Source organism: Tachysurus fulvidraco, chromosome 2 (genome assembly GCF_022655615.1).
Source record: "Tachysurus fulvidraco isolate hzauxx_2018 chromosome 2, HZAU_PFXX_2.0, whole genome shotgun sequence".
NCBI classification, from domain to species: Eukaryota; Metazoa; Chordata; class Actinopteri; order Siluriformes; family Bagridae; genus Tachysurus; species Tachysurus fulvidraco.
The window spans coordinates 3,404,220-3,422,913 of record NC_062519.1 but is presented as its reverse complement, the minus strand read 5'-3'; the positions used below and the strand labels follow the sequence as shown (position 1 = coordinate 3,422,913).

At 40.4% G+C, this 18,694-nt stretch overlaps 1 protein-coding gene across 7 annotated transcripts in view; it reads left to right on the top strand.

The window, feature by feature from the left end:
* LOC113647866 (SRY-box transcription factor 13) overlaps positions 1-18,694 on the top strand; it is a 33,249-nt gene that overhangs the window by 8,183 nt on the left and 6,372 nt on the right. For 2 of the 7 annotated variants that reach the window (XM_047808552.1, XM_027154845.2), the window contains exons 1-9: positions 4,754-4,946; positions 8,013-8,217; positions 8,645-8,750; positions 10,236-10,307; positions 10,578-10,750; positions 12,032-12,100; positions 12,200-12,311; positions 14,867-14,943; positions 15,045-15,180. In XM_047808552.1, coding sequence (XP_047664508.1) covers positions 4,855-4,946; positions 8,013-8,217; positions 8,645-8,750; positions 10,236-10,307; positions 10,578-10,750; positions 12,032-12,100; positions 12,200-12,311; positions 14,867-14,943; positions 15,045-15,180 — 1,042 coding nt within the window. In that variant the 5' untranslated portion in view covers positions 4,754-4,854. Of the gene's footprint in view, positions 1-4,753; positions 4,947-5,830; positions 6,027-8,012; positions 8,218-8,644; positions 8,751-10,235; positions 10,308-10,577; positions 10,751-12,031; positions 12,101-12,196; positions 12,312-14,866; positions 14,944-15,044; positions 15,181-18,694 lie in introns of those variants that run through there. The other 5 variants (XM_027154846.2, XM_027154844.2, XM_027154848.2 and 2 more) reach the window with 3 other exon arrangements.

Genomic DNA, 18,694 nt, shown 5'->3' with positions numbered 1-18,694 from the left:
CTTCACCTGGACCTCCTTTAATGGTATAATATTTCTCTGATCTGTCTATAAGAACAATATCACTGGCTGTCATCCTTAAAGCATGAAGCTCATCTCTGGATGTTTGGTAATCACGTAATCTGAAAGGGTCGTCACGACAAAACGGATGTCATCGTATCTCTCGAACATAGTCGTTTATTCATTCTTGTTTCAAGGCTTTGGCAAATTGTACGTAGTTTAAAAACGATGTTTGGTGTACAGTATATACTCGAATATGCAATTTAGTACTGGATATTTAATAAAGTAAAGTGTACTTCTGGTGTTAAAACTGAATTATAAATTGATGTAGTGATAAGTTTGTTAAAACTCTCACGTCGAAGGACGTTACTACAAACCTACCTGTGATTTACAGCTGCACTCCTGATATCGCTGCTGCTAACGAAACCTTATCGACACCTTCTGACCGCTATGAGGCTTTTATTAGGCACAACAGCAAAGCTAACTGTATTTCCTTTACTGCTGTGTAAGAAGTGTGTAATGGAAGTTTCTGCTTCATTACGTAGGACCGTTTGATTTGCATCACCCACCTTTCCCCTGCTTTTCATTCTTCCTTTCATAATCTACCTTTCTTTTCTCTTTTATTCTTCTTTCCTTTCCTTTTCTTTTCAAGGCTTGTCTGATTTATCTTTTATTCTTTCTGTGTATTCCCTCTGTTGTTTGTGGCGCCCGTGTCCAGGCATGTAGAGAAAGTGTGTATCCTGTTTGTAGCGGGAACAAGAACACGTGCTCTGGTGAGACCTGGATCGCCTCAGGATGTCCTGAATGGTGAAGGTCTCACCTTTTTTTTTTTTTTTTTTTTATTCTTAAACTTCCGCTTTGCCATGTCTACGGAAAAAAAATCGATAAAAAAATTATCGATCGATGTGAGAGGATTTTTTTCCGTCTCCTTGTACTCTTCTTTTTAATCGTCGGTTAAAATGTAAAATGTTTTCCAAGTTACAAGGAATCCAAAATGTGACTTTTTAAATTTATTTAGCTGATCATTTCATTTTCCATTGAAGTCAGATATTGATTTTGGGGGCGGGGTTTCACCATAGTGCTGTTGGTGATGTCACTAATGTGTACGATTTGGATCGATCAAGTTTCAGATTAAAGTCTGAAACAGTTAGCTAGCTTTCTCGGGTAGAGTAAAAATATCCTAAATGCGACTTTTAATTTCATAATCTGATCTCATTTGATGCCACAATATAAAAGTTTTCCATTTTTTATTTTTTCCTTTTTTTTCCCCCCACAAGTTTTACACATTGGCACAGTTTGGACCAATCAGGTCGAAGCTTAAAGTCTGGAACACAGAAGATTTCAGTGTGACAGGCTAGCTAGCTAGATTAAAAAAATCAAAGATGTGACTTTCATTTTGATAATCTGATCATATTTGTTGCCACATCATAAAAAAATCTGATTTACAGAGCTGATTTACATATTAGCTCTGATTGTGATGTCACTAAATATACAGTTTGGACCAATCAGTGTTAAGAGGCTGGAACATTAAAAATGTCAGTGTGCTAAGCTAGCTAGCTGTTGTAGCTAGAGTTATAAAGTGTAATATTTTGATCTAAAATTGCTGAGAATTTCATGACAAATGCAACCTATTTAACTAGAAATGATCTACTTTGCTACCTATTTGTGAGAGCCGGTCATGAGGATATTATTTATATACAGGGGTGTAAAGAAAAATAAGCTACAAATTCCCTCGATACGGAGTACAATTCCTGAGACGAAACTACCCAATTACAGTTTCCTAAGAGAAGCTAGTTAACCGCTAGCACACTTTTGATTTGTGTCATCATTTTCTTACTGTTTTGTTTAACTGTAGCTTGAATTGACAGCCTTTTAACCATAATGTTGTTTAAAACTTTTAAAATCTAGCTAATCAAGCTAGCTAGCTAGAAAACTAGCTAGTTAACCGCTAGTACACTAAATCGCTGTTAGTCAGAGTTTTAATTAGAGTCATCATGTCCTTAGTGTCTTTATATAACTGTAGCTGGACATTTGAACCTTAACTGAACCGTTTTAAACTCTAGCTAATCCATCTAGCTAGCTAGATTTCAGGGTTCCTCTATTAAAGTAAATCCTCTATTAGTTTTTTTTTTACTGCACTCAGAGATCTGAATGTTTAAACTCTGAAGCTCAGCAGATTAAATCAGAGAGAGAACCTGAGAACGTCTGCTAACGTATAATAATCACTGAGGTTTTGGGTGAATACTCGTTAGCGCTACGATACAGAAACATCCGCGACTGAACCTGTGAGAACTTTTCAGAGTTTCAGTTTCAGTAGTTGTGCTAACTAGGTTAGCTCGTGATTATCAGAATACTTAGTTGTTGTTTTTTTATAAGCTACTAGTTTATTCTTATGAAGTAACACTACTTTGATTTGTACTCTTTCCTCTCCTGCTTATATATAATTTAATGTATATTTATCAATTTAAGCATGTTTTAAATGGTATAAAGTTGTTTTTAGGTCATGTTCAGTAGTTGTGTTTTTTTGTAACAGAACTCATCTCGTAACGATCTCGTACATAACAGCTTTCTGCCTCATTTTCTTTTCATTCCTCACCTCTGATCTCTTTATTCCAATCCAAATCCTTTCCCCCCAAATTCACAATATATTTCTTCACTAAAACTTCCTCTGCTATTTTTACATTTTGACTCCAGGTTACGTCCCGTATTTTTATTTATTTATTTTTCTCTTCTCAGCGAGCCAAGCTCGACAGCGGGTTCAATAATGGGACCAGCAGTTGCTCAGAATTACCTGTTGTGTTCCTCGCCACACAAAAGACGATGGCCAGGTCGCCATGGTAACACCACAGATGCGTTGCCCTGGCATCTTAAAGATCTCTGTTTATCCCGCGGTTCAAGGGCGTGCGAGCGATGGGTTGAATATTATGAAGCTAGTAGTGTGATGATGTGTTCTTGAGACCAATTTTCCAACACACACACACACACACACACACACACACACACAATGCAAAAGTGCATGTAGTGCAGGATGGGACATAAAAGTGCGCCTGATTCAGAAAACAGTACAATTTTAATATCTTTTTTTATCTCTCTTACTTCGCCTGAAGGAAATTGGCAAATTGGAGAGCTGGTTTTGTGAGGCTTTTTTTTCTTCTTTGCGTGAAAGGGGGCCCTTCACAAACATCCTTTATTCCTCTTCTCTTGTTATGTTTCTTTATTCGGAGTGTGTTTGTGTGTGCCTTCCCCCTCATTCACTGCCCCCCTCTCCCCATCCTCCTCTTGTGTCTCTGATAAATGCCACACTAGCCTTTCGCTCTGTGGCACAATAAGCGGACTGTTTCAGGCCCGGAGAGCTACGATGAAAGAGTACGCTTTTTAACCTCTATTTCTGAAAAGCAGAAGGAAGAGTGGGGGAGAAAAAAACCCAGCAGCAGCGCACGCCTTTCTTCTCTCCTCATTTTTTTTTTTTTTTTTTTGTGTGTCCAAACCACGCTTGTGTCATCATCCTGTTAAGATGTCTTATTTAGGAGATTCACCCCCCCCCCCCCACCCCATTTTGGGCTCTTAAAAGATACAGGCCTGATGATGCGAAAGAGACTTTTCTTTCAAAGATAAACATAGGTGTTGATGCCAAAGTGCTGATATAAACATGCTGTTGGTTTTAGTATTAATGGTATATCCGTGTATTTATTTGCTTAGATCAAATCCAAAATTCATTTGCGTAAATTATTTATTTAGCGTGTAAAGATGGAGTCAAAACTTTGTTTGGATACTAAATCGTGACATCAGCGATCATATTTGTTTTTTACGGAAAAGGCAACCGTCTTTGGAGTTTTGTCTCCTCTTGGATCCTCGTCGATTTGCATTTGTTTTTTTTTTTTGCTTCCTTTATTCAAAACATCCAAAGACCCATACCTGTGTGGAGGGGACTGAGCGGGGGCTGTCCCTGGGAGGGAAGAGGAAAATCCATATTAAAGGACCATTATGACCTGGAGTATAAAGAATAAAGAGTCTCTCTCTACTCTCTCTTTCTTTCTCTCTTTCTCTCTCTCCCCCATTGTGCAACATGTTCGAATAATGGCCTGCTGATTTCCTTCACATGGTATGTTTCGTTAGTAGAGAAGGCTCATTCTGGATAGAAGGTTTTTTTTTTTTTTTTTAAAAACGAAGGTTTAATAAAAAAAATGTAAAAAAATGTTTATGCTTGGCCGACACGTCCGTCTGTAAAGCTCTAACCCTAAGCACCGTTACACTCAAGTGAAGCTAGATAAACAACATCCAGGACTTTTTTTCATTCTCTAAATCTTCCAGATGAATGCTGACATTGTTTGCTAACGTTTGCATTTTGTTTGTCCAGGAGATATAAAGAGAAAATACCTTTTTTTAAATAACCTCGGAGACACCCCCCCCCTCTTGTTATCCTGTCACAGCATTAAACAGCTTAAATAAAGAGCTGCATTAAGTGAGTTGTACAAGCTGCATCCCTGGTTATTATTACACATTGTTCTGATTTGTAAAACCCAGTATTAACTTCTCTGGGTTTAAATCGATAAAAGCCCGCCTAGAAATGTCCACAGTTTGAACCGAGCTCAAATTTTCTTTCCTTCAGCATTGATGCCTATTTATAAATCTTGTTTTCGTATTTATTATTTTGTAACCATTCCTGCTGAACCATGTGTACACATTAAGAAGGCAGTCCTATCATGCAAATGCCACTGTTTGTTTTGGATAAAGTCATGCGACTGTGGCTGCACCGTGTCAGACCGAGCCAGGGATAGTCTGAAAAACAAGACGAGCGTTTCCATTCCAAGGAGGTCACTGGCCACTTGGGTCGCCGAGAACTTCAGCAGCTGTGCCATGACTTGCTTCACCGCTTTCCCACGCTGGCAAACGACGCTGCACCCGAGAGACGAGCCTTGGGTGATGAGGGCTGATCAGGAATTCTTAAGGTCTGTGCATGCATGTTCTTCGCAGATCAGGGACACTTCTCAGGGGTCGCTTTTCACTGTAGTGTGTGAATGTGTGAATGGGACGAGGTTTTGAGAAACTCCGGCTCTTGGCATCTGACAGCTGACCGGGCTTAAGCTTGGTATGGCTTGGTAGGCTTACCAGGAGTGAACAACTGCGACCGTACTGGACTGACCGACACGGATTGGTCTGGTTCTCTGCTTTAACACACCTCAAATCATTGGGGCTTTTTTTAGATGTGTTAGCAGACAAATATGGTCATTTATTAATATAAGTTTTTGGTTGTTGTTCCAGAGCTGGAGGATTTACTCTTAGTGTTTGCACGTTTTGTATCTATACTGTTGCATTGCTCTTGATTTGTAGTCTAGGTTGCTAAAAATTGCTCTTAAGCAACACAACCAAACATCCCAACAAAATGCTTGAATTAATATACCGAGCGTGTGTTTGTTTCACCCAGTGCCAAAACTGTTACTCAACACGACGTGCTGTTTGCCAACGGGCAAAATGTCAGGATTATTTTCTGCACGCCATATTAGAGGTATTAAAGAAAAGAAGAAAGAAATGAAAAGGAAGAGTACTGTCTTGCTCGCAGACAGCAAGTTCAAACAGGCATCATGTCATTCGTGTTACTACAAGCGCTGCGCTTGTCTTTCATGTGTCGGACACAGACTTCTCCTGGAGCTCAGGCGTTTTCCTGGCACTGCTATTCCTTATTGTTTGGGCTTTTTCAAAAATAACTTGTCATAATGAGGAAATTAACCACCGTGGAACCCTTTAAGGGAAGGAGGTGGAGGGAGTAATGTGATATTTGCATCTGCAGAGCCAGGGGCACGGTGTTAGTTAGCTGGTTGAGCTAACGTGCTGAGACTTGTTAGACAACCTGTGGCATTTGTTCTATTGTCGTGCGCATGGAAAGCGTTCAATATCACGGGCGCTGAGGCTGAGGCTCAATTCCATGCTAAATGCTAATAATAATAATAATACCGTAGAAATCCAATCTTAGACAAAGACTTCAGAAATTCAGAAAGAAGTAGTGAAATGACTCCTCAGCTGAGAAACAGGTAAGAAAAAACTAATCTCATCGTATCTAGTTTGGGACTCAAGTAATCTCAATTAGATTTATTTAGTTTTTTTTTTTTTGTGTGACCCGAATTGCAGGATTTCCAAGATTTAGTTCAGTCTTATTAAATACAGTAATAATTCAGATGAAGTTTAAACCTCTCCAGGACGTGTCAATGAAAAATCCGTCCACGCTCGTTTGTCTGTTACTGTACTTCAAATGCTATTATTGTTTGTGTTAAAACTGTTGTGTGCACAATCCTGTTTTGCCACAAATCGACACTGACGTCTGTAGCATCAGGACCTGAAACCCCTGGAAGGTTTTTACAGTGTGTTTATAGTTAGGACTGTGAAAAGTCCTTCTTTTTTCATTCATTATCTGCATACCTGTCAGTCACCCTGTCAGTAAATCTTATCAGCAGAGTGTAGCTGACTTTCCACCTGTTGCGAGAGTCCTGACATTTTGCACTTGCTGTACGGCCTTGAAAACAAGCTTTCGTACCCCTCTTTAGTTCCTCGCATAGATCGTCTGATATTTTAACAGTTTTTGCTCCCCACAATAGCCGCGAGTGCACTTCGAATAACCTGGTGAGGTCATCTCTAGGTGGACCAGAAGTATCTCTAAGTTCAAACAACTTACTTGCAGCGTTTACTTGTGTATAATAGACCTAGGGATGGGGTTGAATCGGTCATGGTGTAAAGAGACTCTAAGGTTGTTTGATTAGTGTCAGGTTGGATTTCACAACACAATGCTCCGACTCTTTTGCATAACTTGCAGAGAGTTGACTCTACATATCGGATCGCATACCTGCTTCACAAACCGGTGTCGCATACCAGCTGATACCTGCGGCAGACAAGCTGATTCGGTGTTGAGATTTTTCACACACTGTTCTTCTTTTGTTCTACGTGGTCATTTTCTATCCGTTTCCTCTCTCTACAGGATGCAGGTCAGAACCGTACAGAGAAAATTTCGACCTCTTCTTCACTGCAGCTGTAGTGCTATCAGTCAATGATCGACTGTCTCGTAGTTTCCTCTGCAGACACTTTTTCTCGGCCTTGCGTGTATCTAAGCTCTGAAGACTTGCCAGGACCTTGTGTTAGTGTAATGCGAGTGCATAGGTGGCTCTGTGTTGCCGATGCAAATCGAAGGAGGAACTATTGCCTTTGGCAGCATTGCTAGTCTTCCCCATTTTTTTGTTTGTTTATTTGTCTTGCCAAAGCCGCAGCCTTTTGGCACATTGTGGCTTCATTGTTACCCTCCAGCATTCCCAGCCTATTGCTTTTGTCAATCTCCTTCCCATTGTTGTACTTCCTTTGTTCCGTCTATGCAACAACAGGCCAACAGTACAGTGTGTGTGTCCGTGTGTATGAATGTGTGTGTGTTTGTATGTATGTATGTGTGTGTATATATATATACATATATATGATGTTCCAGAGTTAAGCCCTGTGTATAATAATGCCGTGTGTTTTATGTTTGTTTGTTTGTTTGTTTGTTTATCTTTTTATCTCTTCCCCCCATATCACTTTTATCTTTCTTCGCACATGTGCTTAGTTTGCCATTTGAGACGAGCTCTAGGGAGAACACGAGTCTTCCATCTGTCTTCTGCCACTGTGTTGATAGACTCAGGTCCTTGAGACACGTACACCCACACACTCTCTCTCACACGCACACATACAGTATACACACCCACCCACAAGGCACTACCCCAAGTGGAGCTCCACAAGAAGTCCTGTGTATTCTGGTCTTTGTTGAACAGCGATTGAATGGCGTGGCCTGTGTGTGGTGCTCACAAAGCCCCTCCCTCTACTACTCATGCAAAGAAGTCAGCTGTTGGTCCGGGCTTCTTGCTCGCTCAGATAACCGAATAATGATAGCGGAATGCCCTGATTAGTGCTCGCTCATGATATGGCAACGGGAACTGCTTGCAGTACAAATGAATCCTGGCTTGAGATTTAATGTAGATTGCCAAATGTGTTTGCTTTCATAGAATGTGTGAACGCAGTCCTCCTGCGATACAACCCCATGCTAGTGGTAACGGGACCATGGTGGGCGTCGGCATCAAACTGGAGGAGGTGCCCGTAGATGGAGGCGGAGTCAGGGATTCACCGCAATCCTCGCCTTCGTGCAATTGGCCGTCGCGGCCGCTGAGCAACCCCGAAAAGTTGACGTCCCGCAGCACACGATCTCCTCTGGTAAGCATGATGCTAATGCTACAGTGTGTCTGTAAACATGGAGGTATTTAATGGAGCAACAGGTAGATTCACCTCATCTATGAGGCAAACTGGAGAAGAAGAACAAAGTTTCAATTAGGCCTTTCTTTTTACCTCTTAGGAGTGGGGTTGATTTCCAAGATCTGTAGAAAATGATCTATAGTGGAAATTCGTTAACCTTACAGGTGGCTTAAACTTTCTAATACCCTTGTTAACCCCACACTTTGAGATAAACTATATCATTTCTAACCAGCTTTTTTTGGGGCCGGTGTTTATTTCAAGGCCAAAAACAAGGAGCATGAAGCAGACTATAAACGCAGTTAAACGTTACAGTCTACACCTTAGAGATTTGGTTTGTACTGAAGATCGCTGCTCTAATAACTGTTCTAATATCTATTTTTATGCCCAGGCAAGATCACCCAGCAAAGAGCCAGTACACACACACAGTCCCAGCAGCCAGGACATGCTGAACAGACCCAACAGCAGACCCGAAGCCCAGCCCAATGTCAACGAGGGTGAGTTCTTCTCTTACGGATACATAAATCTTCACTAAATCGTAACGAAATACCTTGTTTTACACACGTCTGTGGTCTGTTGGTGTTCAGGTACAGAGAACTAAAGCAATAATGGGAGATCTGGTAGCTTAGTGAATAAGGTGTTGGACTAGAAATCAGAGTTCAAATCCCAGCCCCACCAACTCAATTTTATACAACTCAATACCCAATCGCTCGGTTGTATAAAATAAGATAAAAATGTGAGTCGTTCTGGATAAGGGCGTCTTAAAAGCCTCACATTTGTACCTTTTTCACAGGTTTCTTTATTTTTGCTCCCACCAAGCTCCCAGATGTTCCCACATGCTCAACCAAGATGTTCTGCTTGACTTCGTAGTCTTGCATTTTAGAAACAATGGTACTACGGCAAAAGTGTTTGTTTCCATCTAGCCGTGTAACACAGCCACATCACGGCTTCCTCCCAGGGAGTGAAAGTGAACTTTTTTGTCTGAACTGCTCATTAGTGTCATTCAAGCTAATAACACCATACCTGTCATTCTGCTATTTCTTCGAAGATCTTTACATTGTGACTAATGACCAATGACTTGATGATTATGCAGTTTGCACAGCGCTAATTACAGAGGTTATATAGCACTTATAACGCCGCACGGTGAAAACCTCGAGGAAACCTCGAGAAACAATTCCAGCACTCACAAAATACGTTTGATTTCCGATGAGAGTTTGATCTGCTATTTCAGTCGGAGAGCTTTAGATGCTTTTACATATAAAATATCGCAAAGCAAGTGCAGAATCGCTTTTCTTCCATGAAAGAAAAAAATGCTGATCAGATGCTAATAATAACAAAATTTTTCAATTTCAATATGAGATGTTATGATAATGCATTGTTCAGAGATGTTTAATAGAATCGCTTTTATAATTAGTAATACTTTTTTTTTTTTTTTTGAAATTAAAATGTTTTTTTTTTTTTTTTTAGTTAGGTTTGTGTTTTTGGCTTTTTAATTTATTACCAGATTTTTTTTTTAAATGATGAAATCTGTAAATATTTTAATAATAAGATTTATTAATTTATTATTTTATTATAGATTTATTATTTTAATAATAGATTTTAAGTCATAAGCACATTTTTAAAAAAATAATAATTATAATAACAGTTTTTTTTAAGTAATAACCAAATGCTTTTGTTTTGTAATTCTGACATTTGTTTTAAAACAATAAGCTACTTTTTAAGTTTTATTTTAACAATAATAAAATGCCTTTTAAGTAATAACCAGGTGTTACAATATGATAATTATGATTAGAATATGATAATGAGAAGGGATTTCTTTAAATAATGATCTATTTTTTTATTTTTTTTATAATCACGAGATATTTTATCCACAGTAAGATTTCTGATAAGAACATGATGATGTTTGAGATTCTGATGGGTTTGTTGGATTTGTTTTTCTCACTTGCCAAGTGTTTGATTTTTACTCCTCATTTGGTCCTCAGTCCTGCCCACTATCGAAAAGATCCTGAACTCTGATTGGAGGGACAAGATCCAAGGCACTGCTAATGTGAAAGGTAATGAAAGATTGCAGATTTTCTAGCTGTCTGAAACGTGTCTTAGTGCCGCTCGCTCACTTTGTGGATTCGACTGGAATCACAATCATGCAGGAAATCTTTCACTATGTGCAAATTATTCGGTTATTTATTTCCTTAAGGTGTGTTGTATTCTTGTTTATCCTACTTTTGTACCAACCACTTGAAATCACAAACAGTGTGTGTGTGTGTGTGTGTGTGTGTGTGTGTGTGTGTGTGTGTGTGTGTGTGTGTGTGTGCATGTGTGTGTAGGCACTCCAGAAAGCCTGGCTGAGAAGGAGCTTCACCTGTTGCTGATGATTAACCAGCTGTCTGCGCTGAGGGAGCAGCTGTTGGGAGCGCACTCGGAGCAGAGGAACATGGCCGCCCTGCTCCTGGAGAAACAACAGCAGCAGATGGAGCTGGCTCGACAGCAGCAGGAGCAGGTGAGGAGACGGACAAGGAACGAGTAGATAGAAAGTGAAGGGTAGTGAAGAGGTGTGTGTGTGTGTGTGTGTGTGTGTGTGTGTGTGTGTGTGTGTGTGTGTGTGTGTGTGTGTGTGTGTAGATGAGAGAGGGTTCCGGGGAGGCAACAATGCTCATGACATGATCAAAGAGATCAAAGTACATAAGAGAAGAGAACTGCCTCAAGCTGCTTAATTCTAGTGGATCTCTGCATCCGTGTCTGTTTAAGTGCTTCAAATATCACTACCTGTTTATTGCTTTTCACTTTCACTGTGATCTCTGTTTGGATTTAACCCCAAATCGGGTGTTATTTATTTATTTATTTATTTATTTATTTATTTATTTATTTATTTATTTATTTATTTAAAATAGTAGTAGTAATAATAATAATAATAATAATAATAATAATAATAATAAGTTTGACCCTCTCGTCACTTCGAGGTGTCTGAATCCAGGCTATATCGCTCCAGTTCGTAGTTATCTTCATCTTCGTTTTTAGTTTGTTCTTCTTTACAACAGGACAAAATATAACTCACAGTGACCCTGAACAGGCAGATGCTAAGGATGAGGGAAGGTCGTGAACGAGTCATTGCGGCGACAAAGTGATCGGAGAGCATTCACGTGCGAGCGTCAGCGACCAGACGGGGGCGTCATATCAGACAGTTGAGAAAAGTTTAACGTTGAGCAAATACGGAGCGACTCAGTACTCGGTGCTGTGGAGTGAAGATGCTAGAGGTCATGTGATCCGTGTCAAAGCGCACGCACTGCTGCAATTTCATCTCGTATGATGAATTTTTCTACACAAACGTAAACAAAACTGCCACACATTGATAAACGTCGTTCTTATGGCAACCAGTAGTAGTACGTTTGACCTCATAGTGAAGCGACTGAAGACATGTAGCGATCAAATCGCCGTGTGTTCGAATGCGACGGCCGTCAGAGCAGAAGTCTTTTTGTTAGATCCCAGTGAAACTCTTCTGGTCTTAACCGGATGTTCTGCAGACCTCTGTAGCTGTTTATAAAAATGTTCATTCGTTGCCTAGTGTGTAAATAATTAGCTATTATCCTTGTGCATGCTGAAGGATTTTCATGATGGTTAAAGTTAGACAGGAAATGTTCAGAAATGTGAACTTCAAGAAGATCCAAAACCTGTCATGAGAGTTATAGAGAAGAAATAAAGTTCACATACTGAAATAAATGAACACTAAAGCCATCATGTTTTACTGTGTGTGTGTGTTTGTGTGTGTGTGTGTGTGTTTCAGATTGCTAAACAGCAGCAGCAGCTGATCCAACAGCAGCACAAGATCAACCTCCTGCAGCAGCAGATCCAGGTGAAGCTTCAGTGTAATTTAGTATATATTTAGTTAGAGGTGCAGATCTGTTCTGTTCTGCTGGAGTGATCGTACTCCCTTTCACTCTTGCCTCAGCAGGTAAACTTGCCCTATGTGATGATCCCGGCTTTCCACACCAACACACAGCCGCTGCCCGTGTCCTCTGATACGCAGATGGGACTCCCGCTTCAGCCCATTCCATGCAAGCCAGGTGAGTGTCTCTGAGAGAGCGTGTTTAAACGTATCCGTATCCCATAATCAGCATCAGCATCATCACATTATCACATCACCATCATCATCATCATCACCATCATCATCATCATAACCGTCACCACATTCATCATTTTTAATTCATTCCAATGAGACTGTATGAAGTGCTAACAATGAGGAAATAGACAATTGTGCACACTGCATTCTCCCTCACAGGTATTTCTGTGTGTGTGTAGGTATGTAGGTGTGTCTGTGTAGGTGTCTGTGTGTGTGTGTGTGTGTGTGTGTGTGCGTGTGCGTGCAGGTATGTAGGTGTGTCTGTGTAGGTGTCTGGGTAGGTTTCTTTGTCTTTGCGCGTGTCCCCCTGCGTGCGTGTGTCCGCCGCCTGTGTGGGTGTGTCCGCCCCCTGCGTGTGTGTGTGTCCGCCCCCCTGCGTGTGTGTGTGTGTGTGTGTCCCTGCGTGTGTGTGTCTCCCCCTGCGTGTACGTGTGTGTGTCTGTGTGTGTGTGTGGCACTTCTTTCCATCGAGAATGGTTAGAAAATGTGAAAGTTTTGAACTCTCTCTCTCTCTCTCTCTCTCTCTCTCTCTCTCTATCTTTCCCCTTCACTTCTCCACCCTGTACTGTGACATCACAAGCAAACTGATAATTAGATTTTTATCATGATCTTTTTAAAAGCAGAGTATTTTCCCTGCTCCACCCTCTCTTTGTCCAAATGTTTCCTGTAACTCACACAAGTATTTTTCACATTCTGCTCTTTGTATTCTGAAATGTTAATTGTTCTGGCAGAATAATCCGAGCTCTTGTTTTGACTGATCTGTCGCCGACAAAAACATCACCTTTATGTGCAATTTCCAAAAGAGTAGCTAGCAGCCGATTATAAATAATAGCGACCCTGACCATGCAGTTACTAAGGATGACGCAGCCGTCGAGTTTGTGTTTAAAGCTTTTTTATTTAGATTTTTTTGGCATGAATGAACTAAAGTTTTAGAAGCTTTTGTCTTTTTGATTGACTTCATTTCAAAAAGACAAGTTCCCGAACGATCAGCGGTTCTCGAACGAACACGTTGGTTTAACTCGAGTTTCCTTTCGCTGTTAACTTCACAGACACGTCCACCAGCAGTGATCGATGGATCAGGGTGTGATAGAAAGAGGCCTCGAGGTGTGAACAAAGATTCTGGATAGTTGTGTAAGACAACTAAGAAGTCTGCTGAAACTCGTTCTGAAAAACGAAAGAAATTGAATTATTTAAATCATTTTACTTATGAAACAACTCCATTCCATTAACCCACTTATATAACTCTAAATGAATTCCAGTCCATTCCTTATTTCTCTTCTTTCTTCCCTCTTTTTTTTTTCATCCATTGTCCTTTTTTAAGCATGTTAGGTTTATTCTTGTGTTGTTGTTGTTGTTTTTTTTTAACGCACTGTTTAACTCCTTTTTCATTCATGTTCTTTTCATCTTTCCTTCATCGTCGTTCTGCTCTTTCATTTCTTTCGTCCTTCTTTCTCCTTCTTATTTTTCTTCCTGCGCGATTTTTTTTTCTTCTTCTTAATTTTCGTTTTCTTTGTTCCTTCCTTTCTCTCAGCGTTTCTGCCTTCTTTCTTTTCTTCCTTCCTTCCTTCCTTCCTTCATCACTCAATAAGACTGAGTGTTTTGTTTCATGAATCCTGGCTCTCTCGTCAGATCAGACGTCAGCTCTGCATTGTGTAACTGTTAGCTTTTACACTTCATGTGGAGGAACCGGGTTCGATCAAATGCTTTCTTTCTACCAGATCTAAGCAAATGATTTCAAATATTAACAACCTCCACACCTTTAAAAAGTTTTTTTTTTTTGTTTGATCTCGTCTTTTGTGGCCCAAGGTTATCGAGTGTGATTTGTCTTTTGTTAATGTGTCGCAGTGCACAATGAGTTTAAAAAAAAAAACGATGACACCTGGGTCATAGGCAATTTTTCTGATGAATAAAATTCTCAGAAAGCTTCTGAGTTTCTGACCTCAGTGCATCTCGGTTTTCGATTTCCCTTTTTCTTTCCTCTTGCCTTAATCTCAAGGTCTAATTTTTAAATAAAAGCAGTAATTGTGCGAATGAAAGCCTCGGCGCTGGTGTTCTCGCTTTTGTTCCTCTTGTGTAAACACGAGAAGCTCGACTAGAGGTCAGCCGAGTGGAATTGCTTCTCGGTGCGCAGACTGCAGAAGGCCTCAGCAGAGGCTCAGGGTCGTCTTTTCATTCCGAGTGCGTCCCCGTGGTGGTGGTGGTGGTGGTGGTGGTGGTGGTGGAAAAGCCACAGACAAGCCGGAGTACAAAAGTACTGCATGTTCCCTTAAGGAAAGTGAGTGAGTGAAAAGAACGGAGCACAAAGGCAGAAGAGAAGAAGCTGTTCGATGTGCTGCGTTGTGGAGTTTTGTCACAGGTCAAAGATTAGGGTTAGGAACATGACTGTTGTGTTCCTCAATGAGTTAAAGATATCGGGGGGGGGGAAGCATTCCACTGATCTAGGAATCTACTGATTAAACAATGTTTTTAATTCTTTTTTTTTTCCTTTTCTATCTTCAGTGGAATATCCCATGCAGCTCCTCTCAAGCCCTCACTCCACCCATCTGAAAAGATCCAGTGGTACAGTCTATCGACAGGTACATATCTTCCTTTCCGGATTTCCTCTCGGCATTGGATTTCGTTTCCTATTTCTTGCTTATCTTCTTTTATCTTCTTTTTTCCCCCCCCTGCGTTCTAGGAGAGCAGTCAGCCGTTGAACCTCACAGCCAAACCCAAGAGCCCCCAGAGTCTGGATCATCCCTCCTCCCACCTGCAGTCCACCTACAGGAGCAGAGATGTTCAGCACAGCCCACCTCGACCTGCACTTAGCCTGGGTGTGTGATACACACACAAAAACACACCTTCACGCACACAAGCGTCGAACTACCGTGTTATTAGACGTACGTTTTTTTTTTTTTTAGTTTCGGTCCATTTGCATGACTTAACACGAACCCTCGGCTCAATATACCGACGGTACGTTCACCAGTCGATCGCCACTGTGCCGATGCCGTTAGTCTGGGTGGAAAAACCAGTGACGGTGAGGAAATTCAGAAACACCCTCACCTGTAGACTGTGTAGGATTACAAAGGGATGAACATTTTCCCTTTTTGCTCTGATGGAACATTTTGTCTTTTGACTGTGATTAGACTGATGTACCGTTTTCACTGAAGGGTCAGCGTGAGTTTATTAACCTGCTCTTTGACGTTGGTGGATTAATGTTGACGTTAATAAAGACGTCTCTAACCCGAGTGTTCGTCTGCAGGGATTCTTTACTTTGTGGTACGTCCGGAGGTCTCTGTGTAGTGAGGTGTCAGGATTTAGACTCGGCAAGAGAGAGTGTTTGTCAGTGTTGAGTGAGAAAGTGTTGAGTATTAGACAGTAGAGACTCTGACTAATACTTAACACTTTCACAGACTCAGTCTCAGTACAAGTGCTGAGTATTAGTCAGTGTCTCAGTAACGGTGTTGAGTATTAGTCAGTGTCTCAGTAACGGTGTTGAGTATTAGTCAGTGTCTCAGTAACGGTGTTGAGTATTAGTCAGTGTCTCAGTAACGGTGTTGAGTATTAGTCAGTGTCTCAGTAACGGTGTTGAGTATTAGTCAGTGTCTCAGTAAAAGTGTTGAGTATTAGTCAGTGTCTCAGTAACGGTGTTGAGTATTAGTCAGTGTCTCAGTAACGGTGTTGAGTATTAGTCAGTGTCTCAGTAAAAGTGTTGAGTATTAGTCAGTGGTTCGGTAAAAGTGTTGAGTATTAGTCAGTGTCTCAGTAACGGTGTTGAGTATTAGTCAGTGTCTCAGTAAAAGTGTTGAGTATTAGTCAGTGGTTCGGTAAAAGTGTTGAGTATTAGTCAGTGTCTCAGTAACGGTGTTGAGTATTAGTCAGTGTCTCAGTAACGGTGTTGAGTATTAGTCAGTGTTTCAGTAAAAGTGTTGAGTATTAGTCAGTGTTGTCGTGAGAAAGTGTTGAGTATTAGTCAGTGGTTTAGTAAAAGTGTTGAGTATTAGTCAGTGGTTCAGTAAAAGTGTTGAGTATTAGTCAGTGTTGTCGTGAGAAAGTGTTGAGTATTAGTCAGTGGTTCAGTAAAAGTGTTGAGTATTAGTCAGTGTTTCAGTAAAAGTGTTGAGTATTAGTCAGTGTTGTCATGAGAGTGTTGAGTATTAGTCAGTGTCTCAGTAACGGTGTTGAGTATTAGTCAGTGTTTCAGTAAGTGTTGAGTATTAGTCAGTGTCTCAGTAAAAGTGTTGAGTATTAGTCAGTGTCTCAGTAACGGTGTTGAGTATTAGTCAGTGTCTCAGTAACGGTGTTGAGTATTAGTCAGTGTCTCAGTAACGGTGTTGAGTATTAGTCAGTGTCTTAGTAACGGTGTTGAGTATTAGTCAGTGTTGTCGTGAGAGTGTTGAGTATTAGTCAGTGTCTCAGTAAAAGTGTTGAGTATTAGTCAGTGGGTCAGTAACGGTGTTGAGTATTAGTCAGTGTCTCAGTAAAAGTGTTGAGTATTAGTCAGTGTCTCAGTAAAAGTGTTGAGTATTAGTCAGTGTCTCAGTAACGGTGTTGAGTATTAGTCAGTGGGTCAGTAAAAGTGTTGAGTATTAGTCAGTGTCTCAGTAAAAGTGTTGAGTATTAGTCAGTGTTTCAGTAACGGTGTTGAGTATTAGTCAGTGTCTCAGTAACGGTGTTGAGTATTAGTCAGTGTCTCAGTAACGGTGTTGAGTATTAGTCAGTGTCTCAGTAACGGTGTTGAGTATTAGTCAGTGTCTCAGTAACGGTGTTGAGTATTAGTCAGTGTCTCAGTAAAAGTGTTGAGTATTAGTCAGTGTCTCAGTAACGGTGTTGAGTATTAGTCAGTGTCTCAGTAACGGTGTTGAGTATTAGTCAGTGTCTCAGTAACGGTGTTGAGTATTAGTCAGTGTCTCAGTAAAAGTGTTGAGTATTAGTCAGTGTCTCAGTAACGGTGTTGAGTATTAGTCAGTGGTTCAGTAACGGTGTTGAGTATTAGTCAGTGGTTCAGTAACGGTGTTGAGTATTAGTCAGTGTCTCAGTAAAAGTGTTGAGTATTAGTCAGTGTCTCAGTAAAAGTGTTGAGTATTAGTCAGTGGTTCAGTAACAGTGTTGAGTATTAGTCAGTGGGTCAGTAAAAGTGTTGAGTATTAGTCAGTGTCTCAGTAACGGTGTTGAGTATTAGTCGGTGTCTCAGTAAAAGTGTTGAGTATTAGTCAGTGTCTCAGTAACGGTGTTGAGTATTAGTCAGTGTCTCAGTAACGGTGTTGAGTATTAGTCAGTGTCTCAGTAACGGTGTTGAGTATTAGTCAGTGTCTCAGTAACGGTGTTGAGTATTAGTCAGTGTCTCAGTAAAAGTGTTGAGTATTAGTCAGTGTCTCAGTAACGGTGTTGAGTATTAGTCAGTGTCTCAGTAACGGTGTTGAGTATTAGTCAGTGTCTCAGTAACGGTGTTGAGTATTAGTCAGTGTCTCAGTAAAAGTGTTGAGTATTAGTCAGTGTCTCAGTAACGGTGTTGAGTATTAGTCAGTGTCTCAGTAACGGTGTTGAGTATTAGTCAGTGTCTCAGTAACGGTGTTGAGTATTAGTCAGTGTCTCAGTAACGGTGTTGAGTATTAGTCAGTGTCTCAGTAAAAGTGTTGAGTATTAGTCAGTGTCTCAGTAACGGTGTTGAGTATTAGTCAGTGTCTCAGTAACGGTGTTGAGTATTAGTCAGTGTCTCAGTAACGGTGTTGAGTATTAGTCAGTGTCTCAGTAAAAGTGTTGAGTATTAGTCAGTGGTTCAGTATGAAGGATGTTAATGAACAAATGAACATTGCATCATTTCCACTTCACTCAGTCACTACAGTAACTTTAAGAGTTTATATTTAAGGTCCTGTCGTTATTCAGCATTCAGTGTACATTAAATTATGTAAATCTGAAAATACTCGTTCCTACATTTTGGCTTGAAGCTTTTTTTTTTTTTTTTTTTTTTTTTTTAAGTTCTCAGGCTTTTATGGTTTTCTGCCAAATGCTTATTTTACATTTTCTTATCATCCTGCCGCAAGAAGATGAGCAAAAAAGGAAAGAAAAAAAAAGAGTGTCAGTTTTTCACACACTGATAAAGTGCTGTGTGACTTTGGGCTGTTTTGTAGTCAATAGTACACAATCAATACTTTTGCCCTTCTGCTCATCAGTGCTGAATCATTTGCCCCCTTGACTTCATACTGCTTCGGCTATTTATTTCTTTTTTACTTTTCCCCCTTTTCCCCTTTTACCTGTGACTCGCACGGTTTAGATTCAAATCGACCGCGAGTTTTATTAATGCTTCTGCTGTCTCTGACTCGGTGTGTACGAGGGCAGTTTGTAGTG